This window comes from Penicillium paradoxum, assembly GCF_028828445.1.
Source record: "Penicillium paradoxum strain IBT 22861 chromosome Unknown utg000006l_segment0_segment0, whole genome shotgun sequence".
NCBI classification, from domain to species: Eukaryota; Fungi; Ascomycota; class Eurotiomycetes; order Eurotiales; family Aspergillaceae; genus Penicillium; species Penicillium paradoxum.
In genome coordinates, this window is record NW_026643184.1 from 1,380,564 (window position 1) to 1,395,740 (window position 15,177).

The following is a 15,177-nucleotide window of genomic DNA, read 5'->3' on the forward strand; positions in this document are numbered from 1 at the left end:
AGATAGAGACGGTTGAAGTTGCGACGAAGAGGAACGTACTGCTCCTATCAACTGGATGAAAAGTAACGGCAAAGACAAACAAAAGTGAAGAAAAAGAGAAAGCGACTTGCAGCGAATTTGGAGAGACTGCACCTGACCTTTCACTTCCAAAATCACGGAGACGTGATACCAAATCAGGTTCCTAGGATATACGTAGGTGTGAGTTGACACAAGCTATGGCTGTTCATACTATCTTTTAAATTAGCTCCGAGGAGGTTCCTGTATCATTATCATCAGGAAGCTACTTATCTTGTAGTTATAGTCTTAACATTTTCGTGTCTCTACCATCTTGTCAAATGCTTATATCCGTATAGGTAGATAACTGGGTGATATATTGACACTTTCACCATAGGCTGCATTATGACTATGTAAATATGTTCGGTTCCAGAAAGGAACAATTTCAAACAAAGGCTAGGATACATTGTGAACTATTTTTTCATTCCCTTGGACTCGAATTAAGGACTGCCAAGGTGGATGTGACTCCACAAGATCGAAGGCAATGCATGCATATGTAAGGATCTTTCGTCACTGCCTACACCATGGCTCTCTTAGTATTTAATGGGAGGACGCGGACCGAGACGAAAGAAAATGTGCTAGGTGTGCGAAGAACCAAGTAATTCATATGGATTGGGTAGTTACTCTTAAAATTCAAGTTAAGGTCAAGTAAGATTTATCGAGATGATATTAGCAGTGGACTTTTAATATCCGGGAGAATAGATGAACACCTGCTAACTGGTCAAAAAAGGAAGTATGTATGAAAAATGTTACAAACAGGGCGCTCCAACAGAAGTCAGGGCCTATGGTAGAGCCAATAAAGGAAAAGAGGGCTAGTCTATGTCATGAAGATGTAAACAAATTGTTCAACAATTTTACAGCATGATCATAAAGGCACCGGAGGCAATGGCAGCGACTGCGTAGGCACCAGCCTGCCAGGCACCAATGTGGACGGCCTTGGGAACAGTGCCAACAGCAACACCGGAGGAAGTAGCACCGCCGGTGCCAGAGGCACCAGCACCAGTGCTGGCAGCAAGGGAGCCACCGGAGATGGTGCCAGTGCCGGCAGAGCCGGCGGCCTTCATCTGGGTAGCGCAGGAGCCGGAGGCGGAGCTGCTCTTCTGGGTGGAGGCAACACCGTCGAAGTCGCAAGCCTTCTCAGCAGCCTTGCCCTTGTTCTTCTGGTAGTAGACGTTCATGGCCCAGGCAAGACGCTGCTTGGTAGAGCACATGGAGTAGGCACCGTACTTGCCGGAGGTGGCGTTCGACCCGACACCGTCCATGATACCGTCCTCACCACCAAGGTAGGAGAAGGTGTTGGAGATCTCCTTGCCGGAGATATCCTTGTTGGGCACACATTCGAGGGAGGCGTACATGCACTCGCACAGCTCGGCGTTGGGGGAGGGGGGCAGCTTGCTAGCGGCGTGCCAGTCCGAGCCGATAGTGGGGCAGCTGCGGCCGACAGTGGTGGTGACGGAGTACTTGTCGGAGTTGACACCGGTGGGAGTGACGGAAGCCATCTGCTTGGAGAGGTTGCTGAAATCGGGGAGGGTCGAGACTTCGTCGCCGTCAGCGGAAACCAGGCCGTACTTGTTGGCCTCCTCGTAGTACATATAGACGATACCACCGGACCAGACGTCGGTCATCTTGTCGCTGTACAAGACGGGGACATCGGAGAACTTGCGGGGACGGACTTCATTGCAGCCATATTCGGAGAAGAATGCGGGAACGGGGTAGTCCTCGAACTCCTTGGTGCGCTCGGCATAGCCGGACTTCTGGAAGGTGGAGTCACCGCACCACTCGTAGATGTTGTAGCCGAAGAAGTCAATCGAGTCCGAGGAATCGTCGCAAATCAGATAGTTGGAGACGGCCTCACGGACGGTAGCATCGTCATCAGTGGCATAACCGACGGCAAGGGAAGAACGGTAGTCCTTCTGCTTGATGTAGGACTTCATATCACGGACGGCGGCCTTGACGTAGGCCATGGAGTTGGTGTTGTTGACCCTGTTGGCAACCTCGTTTCCAGCAAAGAATCCAATGACGTTAGGGTACTTGGCAAAAGCATCGACGACCTCAGAGTAACGAGTGAAGAGATCCGCGTTCCAACTAGGGTTGTTTGACTCGATGGACTCGCCAGGCGAGGATAGATCGGTGATCAAGTAGATACCGGCATCGGCGAGGGCATTCATACACTCATCGTGGTTCTTGCTGGGGTCGACGGCGTAGGTACGGACGACATTGGTGCGCAATTTTGTCAGATAGGGAATGTCACGCTTGCAGCTGTCAATCGCCAGCGGATCGGTGTATGAGTCCTTGCCGGTAGCACCATTGCGACCAGTGAAGTTGGGCTGGTAAGCAACACCGCGGATGAAGAACTCGGTGCCGTTGTTGGAATAGAAGAACTTCTTGCCCTTAATTTCAATGGAGGGCACGTCGGCAGCCATGGCCGCTCCCAGAAGGGAGAGACCCGCGAGGATGGAGGCCTTCATTGTGCTAGGCTATGAAACAATATCTAAAGAATGTCTGACGGGTAACACACACCGTCTGTAGCGAATATGAAAGAAAGAAAAGAAGGGAATGGGAGCGAAGAAAAGAAGAGTTTGGGGTCTGGAAGGGGTTGGATTTAACCCAAGGGGGGGGGCCTGCGCATCGACGCGCATTCATCGGCATGGAGTGGAGATGTACAAATGGGAAAAGTGCTCATCAATGGACCTGGGTATTTGTTTTGTTTCCACTGGATGTTCTGATTGGCAATCTCCAGGGGAAGCAGTCGATATCCGACGTCATTGGCCTCTGCGCTCCACCTTTTCTCATCTGCGTGCTCTTTCGCCACCATCCCCTGAAACAATCGTATGACGCTAGTAAGCACAAGGGAAAAGTCTTGTTTCTGGAGACCCTGACTGGAGGGAGTGGAGAAGCCCATCCTCCCCATGTTCTCCATTAATTGGTTACTCGCTAACACTGTGTACTTCCTAGCGGTTCAGACACGGCTCGTTATGAACAAAGTACCTCTGGACTGCATACAGATACAAGGAACGGATAACCAGGGAATATCCAGCGTCTATCACATCTGGATATCAAATCGTGGAATTCTACGATGATGAACGATTGCTCCATTCAAACCAAAAGCTTGTCTTTTGCCAAGCCACTATTAATGCTTGCGATGATGCACTTCGGAGGGATATTTCTGGGCGAAATCTTGGCCAAGGCTTATAAGAGACCTATTGCAGAAAAAAGACAAGCCAAAGAGGAATGAGCCAGGGACTGAATACCTACATAAGTTACATATGTAAACTCCCTCGTGTCTCAAAACACGGTCGCAGTGTCCCTCATCTCGAACGTCCGTGCTCCAAACCACTCCAACGCTGTATAAACATACCCCCGACACGCTAATTACGCAGGTTTGAAGAACGTTCAGCGCTTTCGATTCAATTTACGGACAGTAACTTCATCTATCTAGCGATGCTGGACCTCATATTCAATGTAATGTGTATAGTATAGCTATTATCTTGGGTGCTGTAACCCATCTTTTCACAGCGGAAGATGAAACCCCCCTGGAGGCTGGACCACTGAGACCCCCGAACATATCAGTTCTCTCAAAACTCACCTTCTCTTCCAGGTAGATTCGCTCGGTGGAGCAGAAACTAGCGGTTACCAGAACCTTGCAAATTGGCGATCGGACGGCACAGGCACAGCCATCCTCTCATTTTTCAACACACAGCCCTCTTCTCTTCCGTGGGGAGATTCTCAATCCTTTCCAAAATTTACCAAAACAAAAGATCGAGAGGCGAAGCATGGACCCTGTAAACATAGCCCGCGCCAATCAGGGGTGCATGCCCCTGAATATCTTGATTCTTGGATCACGTCAAAAGCGGGTCTTCGCACGGGGAATGCTAGTCTCTCGTTTTCTGCTGTTTTATCTGGAGCTCTGCTTGACCAAGCTTTGTGGCGGGTAGAAACCACTTGATATGAAGTCGAGTGAATTCTTCTGTCCATTTTTGTACGAGATATATTTTCCAAAAACCTTTTGAATGAAATGGAGACAACATGAAAGCACCGGCTTGCCGCAATAACCCGGTCTATTTGTGATAAGCAATGGTTGCCTGGGCGTTTCCCCCTTACTGCTGATACGAGGATAACGTGGAAGTAGGATCATGCCCATGTATCTATTCCACTCCCAAATCCACCTCAAGGACCAGCCATGAACATCTGCCAGGCATCCATCAACCGATCAAACAACTCTGGCGGGACTATTTTCTGCAGGAAATTCCTTCTTCCTGTACTGGACGATGTACCATCCTTCACAAACCTTGACAAGTCTTCGGCCCCTTCCATTGGAGCATCATAAACCATCGAACCCTCTGCATTATCGTGTTGATACCGCTCCCATGGCCTTTCTCCATTGACGAAGCTGATGATATCCTCAGCAAAGCGCTCCGCGGCGCATTGCTGACCCTTGTCAGTATACTCCGCATAGTTCATCAACACGAACGCAATATCCAGAATATGCGTGGCATGACCCTTCCAGGGGCCTTCCCACGGATTGCGACAATTGAACATGTACAGAAGGGATTCGGTATCCGGTACCGATGACGCGCTCCACGCCTTTGCAAAGGATCGAGCTGCCGCGGCGAAACAAATGTCGTTCCCGAACTCCAAAATATTTTGCTTGGATTCGGTATCGTTGGAGTGGGAAGTTGGGTCGAGCCCATATGCCCGGGCGATTTTGTGTGCGATGCTAGTATCCACACTATCAAAGACAGTGGATAGACAGTTGACGAACGTCTGGGAAAGGATGTCCGTACGGGCTACCAGACGGGGAGCAAGGGCCATGGCCTGAGCGTGGTTAGAGTGTGACTTGGGGGCTGCGAGTCAAGATGATCCTGGGACCGACTTACGTCCATTTGGCAATCGCCCATAATGATTTTCTTACAATGCTCAATCCCCGGGAAGACCCTCTTGACTTCGGCATCGTTCGCCAGAGTTTGGAACGTTGTAATCTCGGGGATAATGTCGCCATCTACCATTGGCCCAATGGGAATTTGACGGCCAACTTTGGCTCTCAGTTCATCCATCGGCAAATCTAGCAGCTCCTGCACTTGTTCTCCCGGCGAAAGATTATTCCACCCAAAGATGTCGACAATTCTGCTAAATGACTTCTCCAATAACTCCGGACGGCGCGCACGAAGCAGAGATGTTCCGCTCATCGAGATAAGTCGATGAAATAGGGGCTCATCGGAGTGGAGATGGAAGCATCCAGATGCTGTTGCTATTAGCCTCTCATTCTCACGGAAGATTGATCTTTGTAGGTGCACAACCTACCACCTCCTGCGCTTTCTCCAATAAAGGTAATCCTGCCAGGGTCTCCACTGAAACTGCTGATGTGACGCTTGATCCAACGGAATGCGAGTTTCTGATCATCTAAGCCATTATTTGGCTTATATCCGGCAGCTCTCATGGCCGAGGAGGTGAGGAAGCCTGGAACTCCAAGTCGATAACTGGAAACCCACGGTAGTCAGTAACAATTTTACTACATCGGGGCGTATAAACAACACTGACTTGATTCCCACCACAACCATTGGTCTCTCCTGATCCAAGCTAAGTTTGGTAATCCGCGCGAGATCATACTGCGGATACGAACTACTTCCAGTAGCAAAAGCACCGCCATGAACTAATAACAAGATTGGCAGAGCGCTGGGCTTTTTGATATCAGGAACTGCAATGTTAAGAGTTAAGCACTCGGTATCGGATTGTGGATATTCCGGAAACTCAAGTGTGTGTTGAAGCAACTTCTGCTCCCATTCACAACCATTTTCTGGGCTCAGGGGTAACGGCCTAATCAGAGATCAGTCTGGTTGACAACTGGCGAGACTGGGAAGCCAGGTGTGACATACCCCAATTTTCTAGCATCGAGAATTCTATCTTGAGCATATGACTGGATTAGCTCTCCCCGGGAAAAGCGGTCCTTCAATGTAGCATACTGGATGCCTAGATATTGAGTGACGCCAGGGACCTTGTTGATGCCTTGAATGCGGGCAATGGTTGAATGCCGAGCTGTTTCATTCGACATCTTGTTACAAGTTTAATGCACTCAGAACAAGTAAGAAAGAAAGAGTGAAGAATCACAAAATGGTCTCATCGTAATTATTGAACACGAATGCGCCGACCTTCGCGCTTTTGTCATGGCCGTCTAGGGAGAGATCCCGCCTTAAGTCCGCACGCAGCGGGTGAGTCCATTTTATAATCTACGAATGTATCCATTTCCCCATGGGCAGACACGATCAAAGTACCTTTGAGAAAATCAACCTCATTTTTACTTTTCGACATTCAGCCATTCTTGCAACCATCAATATGGCAACGAATACCACGGAAACCAAGTTGATCAGCCCCTCCTGCATCGGCCATTTTGGCCTGCGCACCACCCCAGAGAATTTCGAAGCAATGGTTCAATGGCATCTGAATTTCTTCGGCGGTCATATCACCCTGCGCAACGAGAAAGCCGCCTTCATCGCGTACGACGAAGAACACCATCGCCTCGTGATCGTCAATGACAAGAGCCACCGGCCCATCGATGATCGGAGGACCGCGACGGGAATCTACCACATTGCGTTTACGTTGCGCAGCCTCTCTGAACTGGTTGAGAGTTACGAACAGAGGAAGGCGCTCGGTATCCTGCCTCACTGGCCGGTCAACCACGGCATGAGCACCAGCATGTACTACTTCGACCCGGATGGAAACGAGTTCGAGTTGCAGGTGGACAATTTTGATACGCCGAAGGCTGCACGGGAATTCATGGCTAGTGAGGAGTACGCCCAAAACCCGATTGGGGTGGATATTGACATGGATGAATTCATTGCGAGGGTTCGTAGTGGTGAGGATGAGGCGGCTATTAAGAAGCGGCCGGTGATTGGGCCGAGACTGTCGCGATGGGAGAATTCGATCTACTTTAAGGAGTAAAATGTTTGTATGTGATCTACTTCCTTAGTCAGTCGCTTTGCTTCATAAATCGAACATGGACATAGAAATGTGTGCAGTCTCTTGGAATTTCGAGGTAGCCTGCTCAAAGTCGAGGAGTGGGCTTGATAGATTTTTGGACACCTAGTTTCCTCCATAAGCCGCCTGGGCATGTTTCGACGGCTCGAGAGAGCGTGGAATACTCTTGCACCCCTCTCTCAGGGTACATTCTCTGGACATCCTGGACCCTTGGACCCTCTCTAGAATCTGGGGAAATGTGGCTTGCTTCCAACGTCCGCCTCTTCCGCCTGTTGCCCGCGATCCGCAACCCACATTGGCGGCATAACGGCGGCACATCACTGAAGAGCCAGTTCCTTGGCATTGGAGCATATTTTTACTTGAATAATTGCAAGCATCCGTGACCCGTCAACAAAAATTTCTTCTCCGCACCTATCTTCCCTTTCCTTATATTTTGGTTGATTCCGAAATCCATGGCGCCCCAAATCGCAATCATCGGTGGCGGCCCGTCGGGCTTGGCTCTTGCTGCCATCCTAGAACAAAAGGGCCTTGACTACATTGTCTATGAGCGTAGCCAAAGAGACGCCCCCCTCACGGAGGATGTCTGGATTTGCACCCTGGCAGCGGACAGCGTGCCATGAAGGAAGCCGGTGTTTTTGCGGAATTCCAAAAACACTCGCGTGTCGGGGAGGCTACCATTCACATTCTCTACAATCACAAGGGCGAAGAAGTCTTTAGATTTGGAGAAGGACGCGATGCGCCGGAGATTGATCGTTGGGCTATCCGCAAGGTACTCTTGACTGGTATTCCCGACGAAAAGGTTGTCTGGTCGAAGGCCGTGGAGAGCGCGACTAGAGATGCCAGCGGGCAGGTCGTGCTCACTTTCGTTGATGGAACTACGGCTTCTGGGTTTAAGCTTGTCGTGGGTGCCGATGGTACCGCTAGCAAGATCAGGCATCTGGTGAGTCTTTCTTTGAACCGGAAGATCGAGTGAGAATTCGAATATCCCGTTAACGAGATATACAGGTCACCTCGGCTGAGCCAGTCTACTCGGATAAGCAATATATTACGACAAAGATTTTGCCTTCCAACCCATGGTACCCCAAGATGGAAGCCATTGCTGGCAAGGGCTCCATGATCGTCATGGGAGACGGCAAGCACATGTTCAACTCCCGACAAGGCGACGGTCACTACCGAGTCGATATCGGACTTCAGGAGCCCGAAGACTTCGGCACATGTGGAAAGGTCGACTTGACCAACTTTGATGCTGCGAAGGATTTCCTTCTCAGCAAGGAATACTTCGGGAACTACTCTGCGGAGATGCAGGATGTCATTCGCCAGAGTGACGGCCCCTTCCGCCCCTGGTTGATGTACTATATGCCGACCAATCTCCTTAACTGGTCTCCCAATGCTGATGTCACTTTAATTGGTGATGCGGCACACGTTACGACTCCTTTCGTGGGTGATGGTGTCAACTGTGCTATGCGTGACTCTATCATCCTCGCGCACAAGTTGAAGGAACATGGCATCACTCCCGAGGCTATTGCTGCCTATGAGAAGGAAATGTTCCCCTTTGCCATCGATGTTATTTCCCGCAGTTTGTTGAGTGGAGAGATGTTCTTTGAGAAGGAAGCTCCTAAGCAGTTCATGGATATCATGTCTTCTGGTAAGGCATTGATTGGAACCACGGATCATGTATAGTTTAACATTATGGTACAAATAACAAATGGAGGGAAAAAAACACCAAAGTGGATGAAGAATTCAAGTTACCTCAGATTCAGTGCCTCGTGTATAATAGCAGATCTAATAGACTCATAGTCTTTCTGAATTTCTTTCGGAAAAGACCAAAGTATCTCCAGTGGTCTTCAGCGAACAAAAGCAATTTGAAAGACATAGGTATCTGCTAAATTTATCTCAAATATGGGCCATTTGGCAATGATCGTAAATAAGTAACTGCATGGCGATAATGGGGCTCATTGTAGCCGATGTATTTCGTGAGATAGTATGGGAAATGAAAATTGTGGCGATACAAATAAGAAAACGGGGTGCAATAATCTATCTAGTATAGACCATACTAAGCACAGCTGAGAGAAAACGATACTCAAAGAAGCGATGGTTATTTCGTATGAACATTATCACTCGTCGAGTTTCATTCCTTCCTCGACAGTCCCAATGCCTCAACAATAGGTCTGTCGTTGATAGCAAACAGATATGCCTGACCAGTAGGCAAAGTACAAGTGTGAGAGATAACGCTCCATGCAGGAACACTAAACGTGTCTCGGCTCTTCCACTCAATCTTCTCATCTTTGCCTCCCGGTGATACAACCATAGAGTATCCTTCTCCTTCAAAGACATGGTACACGAACGACGCCGTCTCCCGCGATTTAGCACTGGTGCAACCAGCAGCTATCCGCTCGGCCTGTGCCGAAATAGTTCGCGAGAGATGGGCACCACCCTCAAGCCGATACTCATACCGAGCATAATCAGACGTGGCCATATCAGCGTCAAGACTGGCAGCAGCCGTGGACCAGGGAATCTTAAGCTTGCTCTCCGTGACCAAGCGACTCGGATATCTCGACGAAGCATAATTTTCAGCAAAATTGATCGGTAGGAATCGGTAAAGCGGCAGATCCAACCCATCAAGCCAAATCATCGGTCCGGTTCCTTCGTTGCCGTGGTCATGCCAGCTCCAACTAGGAGTGAGAATGACGTCCCCGCGCCCCATTGTCAGCTTTTCGCCCTCGACTGCGGTAAAGCCGCTCGAGCCTTCGACGATGAAACGCAGAGCGAATGCCATGTGGCGATGGGCGGGTGCGGTTTCACCCGGTAGGATGAGCTGCAATCCTGCGTAGATGGTGTCTGTCGTGTATGGAGCTTCCAGACTGGGGTTCACCAGCATGAGGACTCGTCGCTCTGCTTCCTCGGCGGTGATCAACTCCCCTGATTGCATGAGTGGAGCACGCAGGGAGTCGTAGCGCCAGATAGTGGTGGTGCTGGAGGGGTTGGGCTTGGGAGGGACCATCTTGTCAAGTACCGTCCACAGAGGCGATACATTTTGACCGGTTAGCGAGTCGTAGTACTGTTGCACAGTGGGCTGCGAGGTATTGGTCGACATTTTGGAGTTGAATAGTGTCTAAATACCGGGTATGCACTATGTTGGGCTCTATTGTTTCAGCTCACAGGTTGAATGAGATTACCAGGTTGTATATAATGCGGGGTACTGGATAAGATCGTATGGGGAAAGCGGAGGTATTGCGGAGCGGAAGCAGAGGTCGAGCGGAGCCGCAAGCGTGGAGGACCGGGTCAGATCGTGGTGAGTGCCTGAGCGTCCGATGGCACAACCGTTGAGACATTGTCCTATTTAGCCTGGAATCAATGGGACAAAATCGCAGTTTCTCCAATCAATAGCTATGGCGTCCAGCATCAAGGGATCCTGCCTCTGTGAAGGCATCCAGTACGAAATCAAAGGAGAACCCGAGAACACATTTATCTGTTATTGTACCCATTGTTCCAAAAATGCTGGATCTTCAGGTCAAATAGTAAGTCTCTCAGCTATATTCTCCCTACCTTCCTCGAGGTTGACTCCGTATAGTCCACAAAACTGAGAAAAGAACAAGTTGAGATCAAACAAGGGAACGAGCTTTTGAAAACCTGGATTTTGAAAGACAACCTGAGCGGACATGAGAAGCATAAGTGCTTTTGCTCGCAATGCGGTTGTACGATGTGGACGATTCCCCAAAAACACGGTGGAAGCCATTTGATCGTCCGCACAGCGCTGCTCGAAGATGGGTAAGTGCTGCCGGTATTCCATGATGGCTGAGAATAAGTTCTGATGACTGTCCATATAGTTTGAGACTCTTCCCCTTTAAGATGGAGTTTTTTGCATCGAGGAAGTTCGAACTGGCCGCTGATTCAGTCAAGACATTCGCTACAATGCCCGGATATTAGTTCGCTACATTCTTAGTCCATTGACCATGTATCCCAAAGTATCAACATATATTGCATAGCATGACTTATTCTCGCTGGCAACCATCGCAAGCTTCTCTGGGTTTCGTACCAAGTATAAATTTCTCTGTCGTGGGGATTTACCGCTATGCACGCGCTTGATCAAATGCTTTTCCTTTTCTATACTAAGAGGTTGCGGAAGGATTTTCCCTCCTTGTCTCGATAGAAAATATAGAGTCACCTAAGAAAGGGCTTGATCTTGAGTCGGAATCGGAATCTTTTTCATTTCTATTTCTTTCCCCGTAGATCAAGAAACGTAAGCATGGTTTCGTATAGTCCTGTCTGTAGCGGTTTTCTAAAAGATAACTAAAGAAATTCAGTGGTTGAACCACCCAGTCATGTAGATAAGTTCGCCGTCTTTAAAGTACAATGCTTCGACATAGGTCGTAGGTATTAACAAGTGAAAGAAAATGTATAAACAAAATGGGAACCTCTATGCGATGTTTATGAATGATGATCTAAGCCAAACGCCTGAGAAGAGAGACTTGATGGGAAGATGTTGTTATGAAGACAGGGATAGAAGAGAGGATATGTTGAGGATGGTCGAACAAAGATATAAACCGAGAGGAGAGAATTCAAGCGAGAGCCTTCTGCTCTGAGGGAGGAAGAGGAGGAAGCTAATTTCGTATAAGGTTAGCCCTAAATGCACATAGATCAACGTCAGAGTATCAGTTGAGCATACCTCGAGCTTTGTGTTATCGGCCATCATGCGCTGGAAACCAATACCGACACCCTCGATGACAGCGAGGAAGACGGCACACATAATAGCGGAGTTTCGTGCGGCCTTGAAACCACCACGAATAGCGAGGGAACCACCGGTGAAGAATCCAGCGATAATAGCGTTCCAGGGATCTTCCTTCTTGCGGATGCCCTTGATTGAGCAGTCGTAAATACTGAAAAGTCCACCCCAGCAGCCAAAGTTACCACCGAGAACGGGAGCGCGCGCTTTGATTGCTGTAAGTGCGCCTATCCGGCGCTCACCGTAAGGACTGTTGCGGAAACCCTTGACACCGTGCCAGACAGAACCACCGATGGCGCCCATGGCAAAAGCACCACCGAAGTCGCTCAGGGCAACCCAGGGACAGGGATCGCGCGAGTGATCCATTATGTGTGAATGAGGCGGACGGGTGGAGAGAAAAGGCGGATTGCCGGAACGAGAGCAGTTGTTATGGGCGTGAAGGTGGTGGCGGCCGAGGATCAATCGATGTCAATGAGCCCGGAGGTGACGCGCGATCTGGGATCAATGAATGGCGATAGGTGACAACAGACCGAACAGTGACAGGAGATAAGCGCAAGTCAATGGCTCCAGAAATTCGAGATTGGATCCACGTGACCTTGAAAAAAGAAAAGTTGTGCCCACCGTCTTGGTTTATGCCGGCAGATCTCCACCGCTTTTATCATACCATCATGCATTCAGTAGGTCCACGCGTGCGATGTTTATTTCATCTCTTGAATAAACTCAGATCTCGCTTTGTAGAAAGTAAAAGCATTACCAAAGTAGGCCAAAGTAATGAAGAGTAGCATTATTTCGTGAGAATGGATTCACTATTTTGCAGACTTTTAAAGAATTGTAAGGGAAATATAACCAAGGAATCTATTCTATAAAGTGGAAAAGGTTCAAAGGTTACTTTCCTCCTTTTGGCCGTAACATGTGAACCCTGAAGTACTCAAAATTAAGTCTAAAGCATGATCATATCTTAAAGTAGATTAGCGGGTGGGCGGACAATCACACTACATGGGCGAACCGCCCACGATGGCCCTACTTTGTGACAAACTAATTGAGAATTTAATACGAATTTTCTGCTTCATGATATATGAGGATGTTTCGCATCTCCTGTCCCTTGTTGAGATAGTCGCCGCTTCTTTGTTTGCGTTCGCCGCAGACTCGGTACACAGTTTAAAGTAGAGCGATGAAAGTCGATAATCAATGCACGCCCCAGCTCTTGACTCCAAAGAATATTATCACGTCGAAGATCTTCATGAGAAATTCCTAAAGATGTAATTTCTTTGTTCGATTTGCGAATCTCTCGGCGAAGCCATGGTGTCAGTTCCATAGTTGCTGTGCATTCGCCTCCCCAGCCCATCACGAGCATATGACGAATCGCTCCAGCCCCATGAAGGAAGTAGATTTTTGCTAAATCTATTGTTCCTAAGAAAACGGGTACAGCGGATCCTTGGGCTTTTCGCAGAATTTGGTATACCTGCGCTTCACGGGAAACTTCTTTCCACAAGCTTGATATAGTGCCTTTCCCGATGACGGTATAGCCATATACACAACAGCTCAATTTAAATGGCGCACCGTACGCTCCACACTTCCCAATGGGTGTACATTGGTCGATATTTTCATCGAGTTGTGTTTTAAGTGAGTGCAAGAGATCCTCAGAAGTGATGGGATGCCTGATACAATCATTTTGGCTCTGTCGGTGAAGTCCCACGTTTGGGCAATTGTCGTCTAGGATGTCTCTTGTCTGCAATCCCAGTAAACAGCGCTGTGTACAGAATTGTGTGTTATAACTTCGGGGCTGATTGTCTTGATTGTAACTAGTCTCACGTTGACGGGCTGCTCGTTGGGCAGATGGCGAGGACAGTGCGACTTGGCTGAACCCCCGCTCGTGTCCCATCGATTGGCTTGAGTCAGAGCCTAATGAGTCTGGTGAGGGTGTACGCTTTTGAATATTTAAGGGTGCGCAGCTATCTTGAGATCTTGTGCGTATCCGACGACCTGCTGTTGGAGATTTCAACGGAGACGAAGAGAGTTGGTAGTTTGAAGAGCTGAGCTCCGGGCTCGAGATGGATTCGTCGGAAAGAAAAGGAGATTTTTGCACCTCTTCCTTGGGAAGCCAAGGGCGAGTTTGATTAAAGCTAGTTACCCAGTCTCGTGTTTGAGAACGTGCAAAATTCCGCCACTCCTGATTGCGCGTAGGGGAACGGAAGCTCATTAAGCAAATGCATAGCATCCTAGCAATAGAAGTTTGCTGCAAGCTCTGCTCATAGTCAACAACTTCCCTATTTGGCTCACAGAGATGATAATATAATGTGGTCGGGTTATCGCACGGCACATAGAGGAGGACCCGAGCAAGTCCGTTAGTCAATATGGCATATGCACGGCCTTCTTCAATCATCACATCATATGTTTGAACCAGAGCTGAGGTTGACAAAAGTTCTGCATTGTACTGTAATTTCTCCACTGGATCTGTAGGTATTGTGTTTCGCTTGACTACCTCTTCCCACAAGTCCATCGGCCGGAGTCCAGCCCGCAGATTTTCCACTGAAAGTTTATAGGGTGGCTTGTATTCAACGGTAAGGAGGAGGGTATTGGTATTGCCGTCAACCCGGTGTATACAAAATTGATCGGGTCTCGGACATCGAATTTTAGACTGGTTGATAGCATCTGCTTCATCGCGGGTTTCAGTCAAAGCTTTGACATGGTTATCAAACCAAATACCGTCACCAAGCATGAACTCCTCTCGCGCAGCCGGGATTTTGCATAGCTCTGAAATGACATCGCGCACATGGTCTTCCACGGCAATTCTTTCGTATGTCTCAAGATCCTGTTCACTGCTGATAGGCCGTAGAGCAAAACGCCGAGCAAGCTCTTGAAGTGCAATCAAGGGGGGAAAAAGTTGAGGGGCTGCTTTAGCGGATTGTAGGTAGTTGCATACACTGTTATAGATGGCCTGTTGTTGAGGGATGCAATCTGTCCATGGACGCAGTCGTGTAGGGCAGTGTTTTCCTTTGGGAAGTGATATTGTTCCTGTGGTCGAACGAGATGGTGATAAGACTTTCAAAGGTCGGGAGAGTAGGGTATGACAGTGGCGTATGAATTCCACAAATGTGGTTTGGCGTGTACGTTCTTCAATCTGTCTCACTCGTTCTTCTGCCTGTCTCCGTTTCTGCTCTTCCTGCAGAAAAAGTTCCTTGTAATCGGGTGAGCTGTTGTTGGCCATTGTCGAAAGGAGTGTATGTAAAGCCATCTAAGATGCGACCGGCACGTTAACCAAAATGTCTCATCAGCTGATCCATTGTTCAGCAGAATTGTTGACCGCCATAGGGAGCGCATCTACATAGGTACCTTATGTACCTGGTAGAGAGATGGACCTCGGGACGTTTTACCTGCTTACCTAGAGTCTGAGCTCGGATTTCATACTTAGGCCTTTCGCAGTAACA

General features: G+C 48.7%; 7 protein-coding genes across 7 annotated transcripts; 2 read left to right on the top strand and 5 right to left on the bottom strand.

The window, feature by feature from the left end:
* Positions 1 to 908: 908 nt before the first annotated feature.
* On the bottom strand, positions 909 to 2,522 carry N7457_006970 (glycoside hydrolase family 72 protein; the record flags this gene model as incomplete). The annotated part of the gene is made up of 1 exon (XM_057178013.1): positions 909 to 2,522. One exon carries the CDS (start codon positions 2,520 to 2,522, stop codon positions 909 to 911), a length of 1,614 nt encoding a protein of 537 aa, XP_057029757.1.
* Positions 2,523 to 4,221: 1,699 nt separating this feature from the next.
* Positions 4,222 to 6,103, bottom strand: N7457_006971 (Alpha/Beta hydrolase protein; the record flags this gene model as incomplete). The annotated part of the gene is made up of 5 exons (XM_057178014.1): positions 4,222 to 4,869; positions 4,932 to 5,296; positions 5,356 to 5,531; positions 5,593 to 5,868; positions 5,928 to 6,103. 5 exons carry the CDS (start codon positions 6,101 to 6,103, stop codon positions 4,222 to 4,224), a joined length of 1,641 nt encoding a protein of 546 aa, XP_057029758.1.
* A 281-nt stretch (positions 6,104 to 6,384) lies between these two features.
* Positions 6,385 to 6,990, top strand: N7457_006972 (VOC family protein; the record flags this gene model as incomplete). Its single annotated transcript, XM_057178015.1, has 1 exon — positions 6,385 to 6,990. The coding sequence occupies one exon, from the start codon at positions 6,385 to 6,387 to the stop codon at positions 6,988 to 6,990; it is 606 nt and encodes a 201-aa protein (XP_057029759.1).
* A 488-nt stretch (positions 6,991 to 7,478) lies between these two features.
* Positions 7,479 to 8,706, top strand: N7457_006973 (FAD-dependent oxidoreductase; the record flags this gene model as incomplete). The annotated part of the gene is given in 3 exon segments (XM_057178016.1): positions 7,479 to 7,565; positions 7,580 to 7,966; positions 8,032 to 8,706. The coding sequence occupies 3 exon segments, from the start codon at positions 7,479 to 7,481 to the stop codon at positions 8,704 to 8,706; spliced, it is 1,149 nt and encodes a 382-aa protein (XP_057029760.1).
* Positions 8,707 to 9,154: 448 nt separating this feature from the next.
* N7457_006974 (cupin domain-containing protein) lies at positions 9,155 to 10,120 on the bottom strand (the record flags this gene model as incomplete). The annotated part of the gene is made up of 1 exon (XM_057178017.1): positions 9,155 to 10,120. The coding sequence occupies one exon, from the start codon at positions 10,118 to 10,120 to the stop codon at positions 9,155 to 9,157; it is 966 nt and encodes a 321-aa protein (XP_057029761.1).
* Positions 10,121 to 11,585: 1,465 nt separating this feature from the next.
* Positions 11,586 to 12,115, bottom strand: N7457_006975 (Mitochondrial inner membrane translocase subunit (TIM17); the record flags this gene model as incomplete). The annotated part of the gene is made up of 2 exons (XM_057178018.1): positions 11,586 to 11,627; positions 11,693 to 12,115. The coding sequence occupies 2 exons, from the start codon at positions 12,113 to 12,115 to the stop codon at positions 11,586 to 11,588; spliced, it is 465 nt and encodes a 154-aa protein (XP_057029762.1).
* A 1,301-nt stretch (positions 12,116 to 13,416) lies between these two features.
* On the bottom strand, positions 13,417 to 14,957 carry N7457_006976 (uncharacterized protein; the record flags this gene model as incomplete). The annotated part of the gene is made up of 2 exons (XM_057178019.1): positions 13,417 to 13,427; positions 13,562 to 14,957. 2 exons carry the CDS (start codon positions 14,955 to 14,957, stop codon positions 13,417 to 13,419), a joined length of 1,407 nt encoding a protein of 468 aa, XP_057029763.1.
* Positions 14,958 to 15,177: the final 220 nt, after the last annotated feature.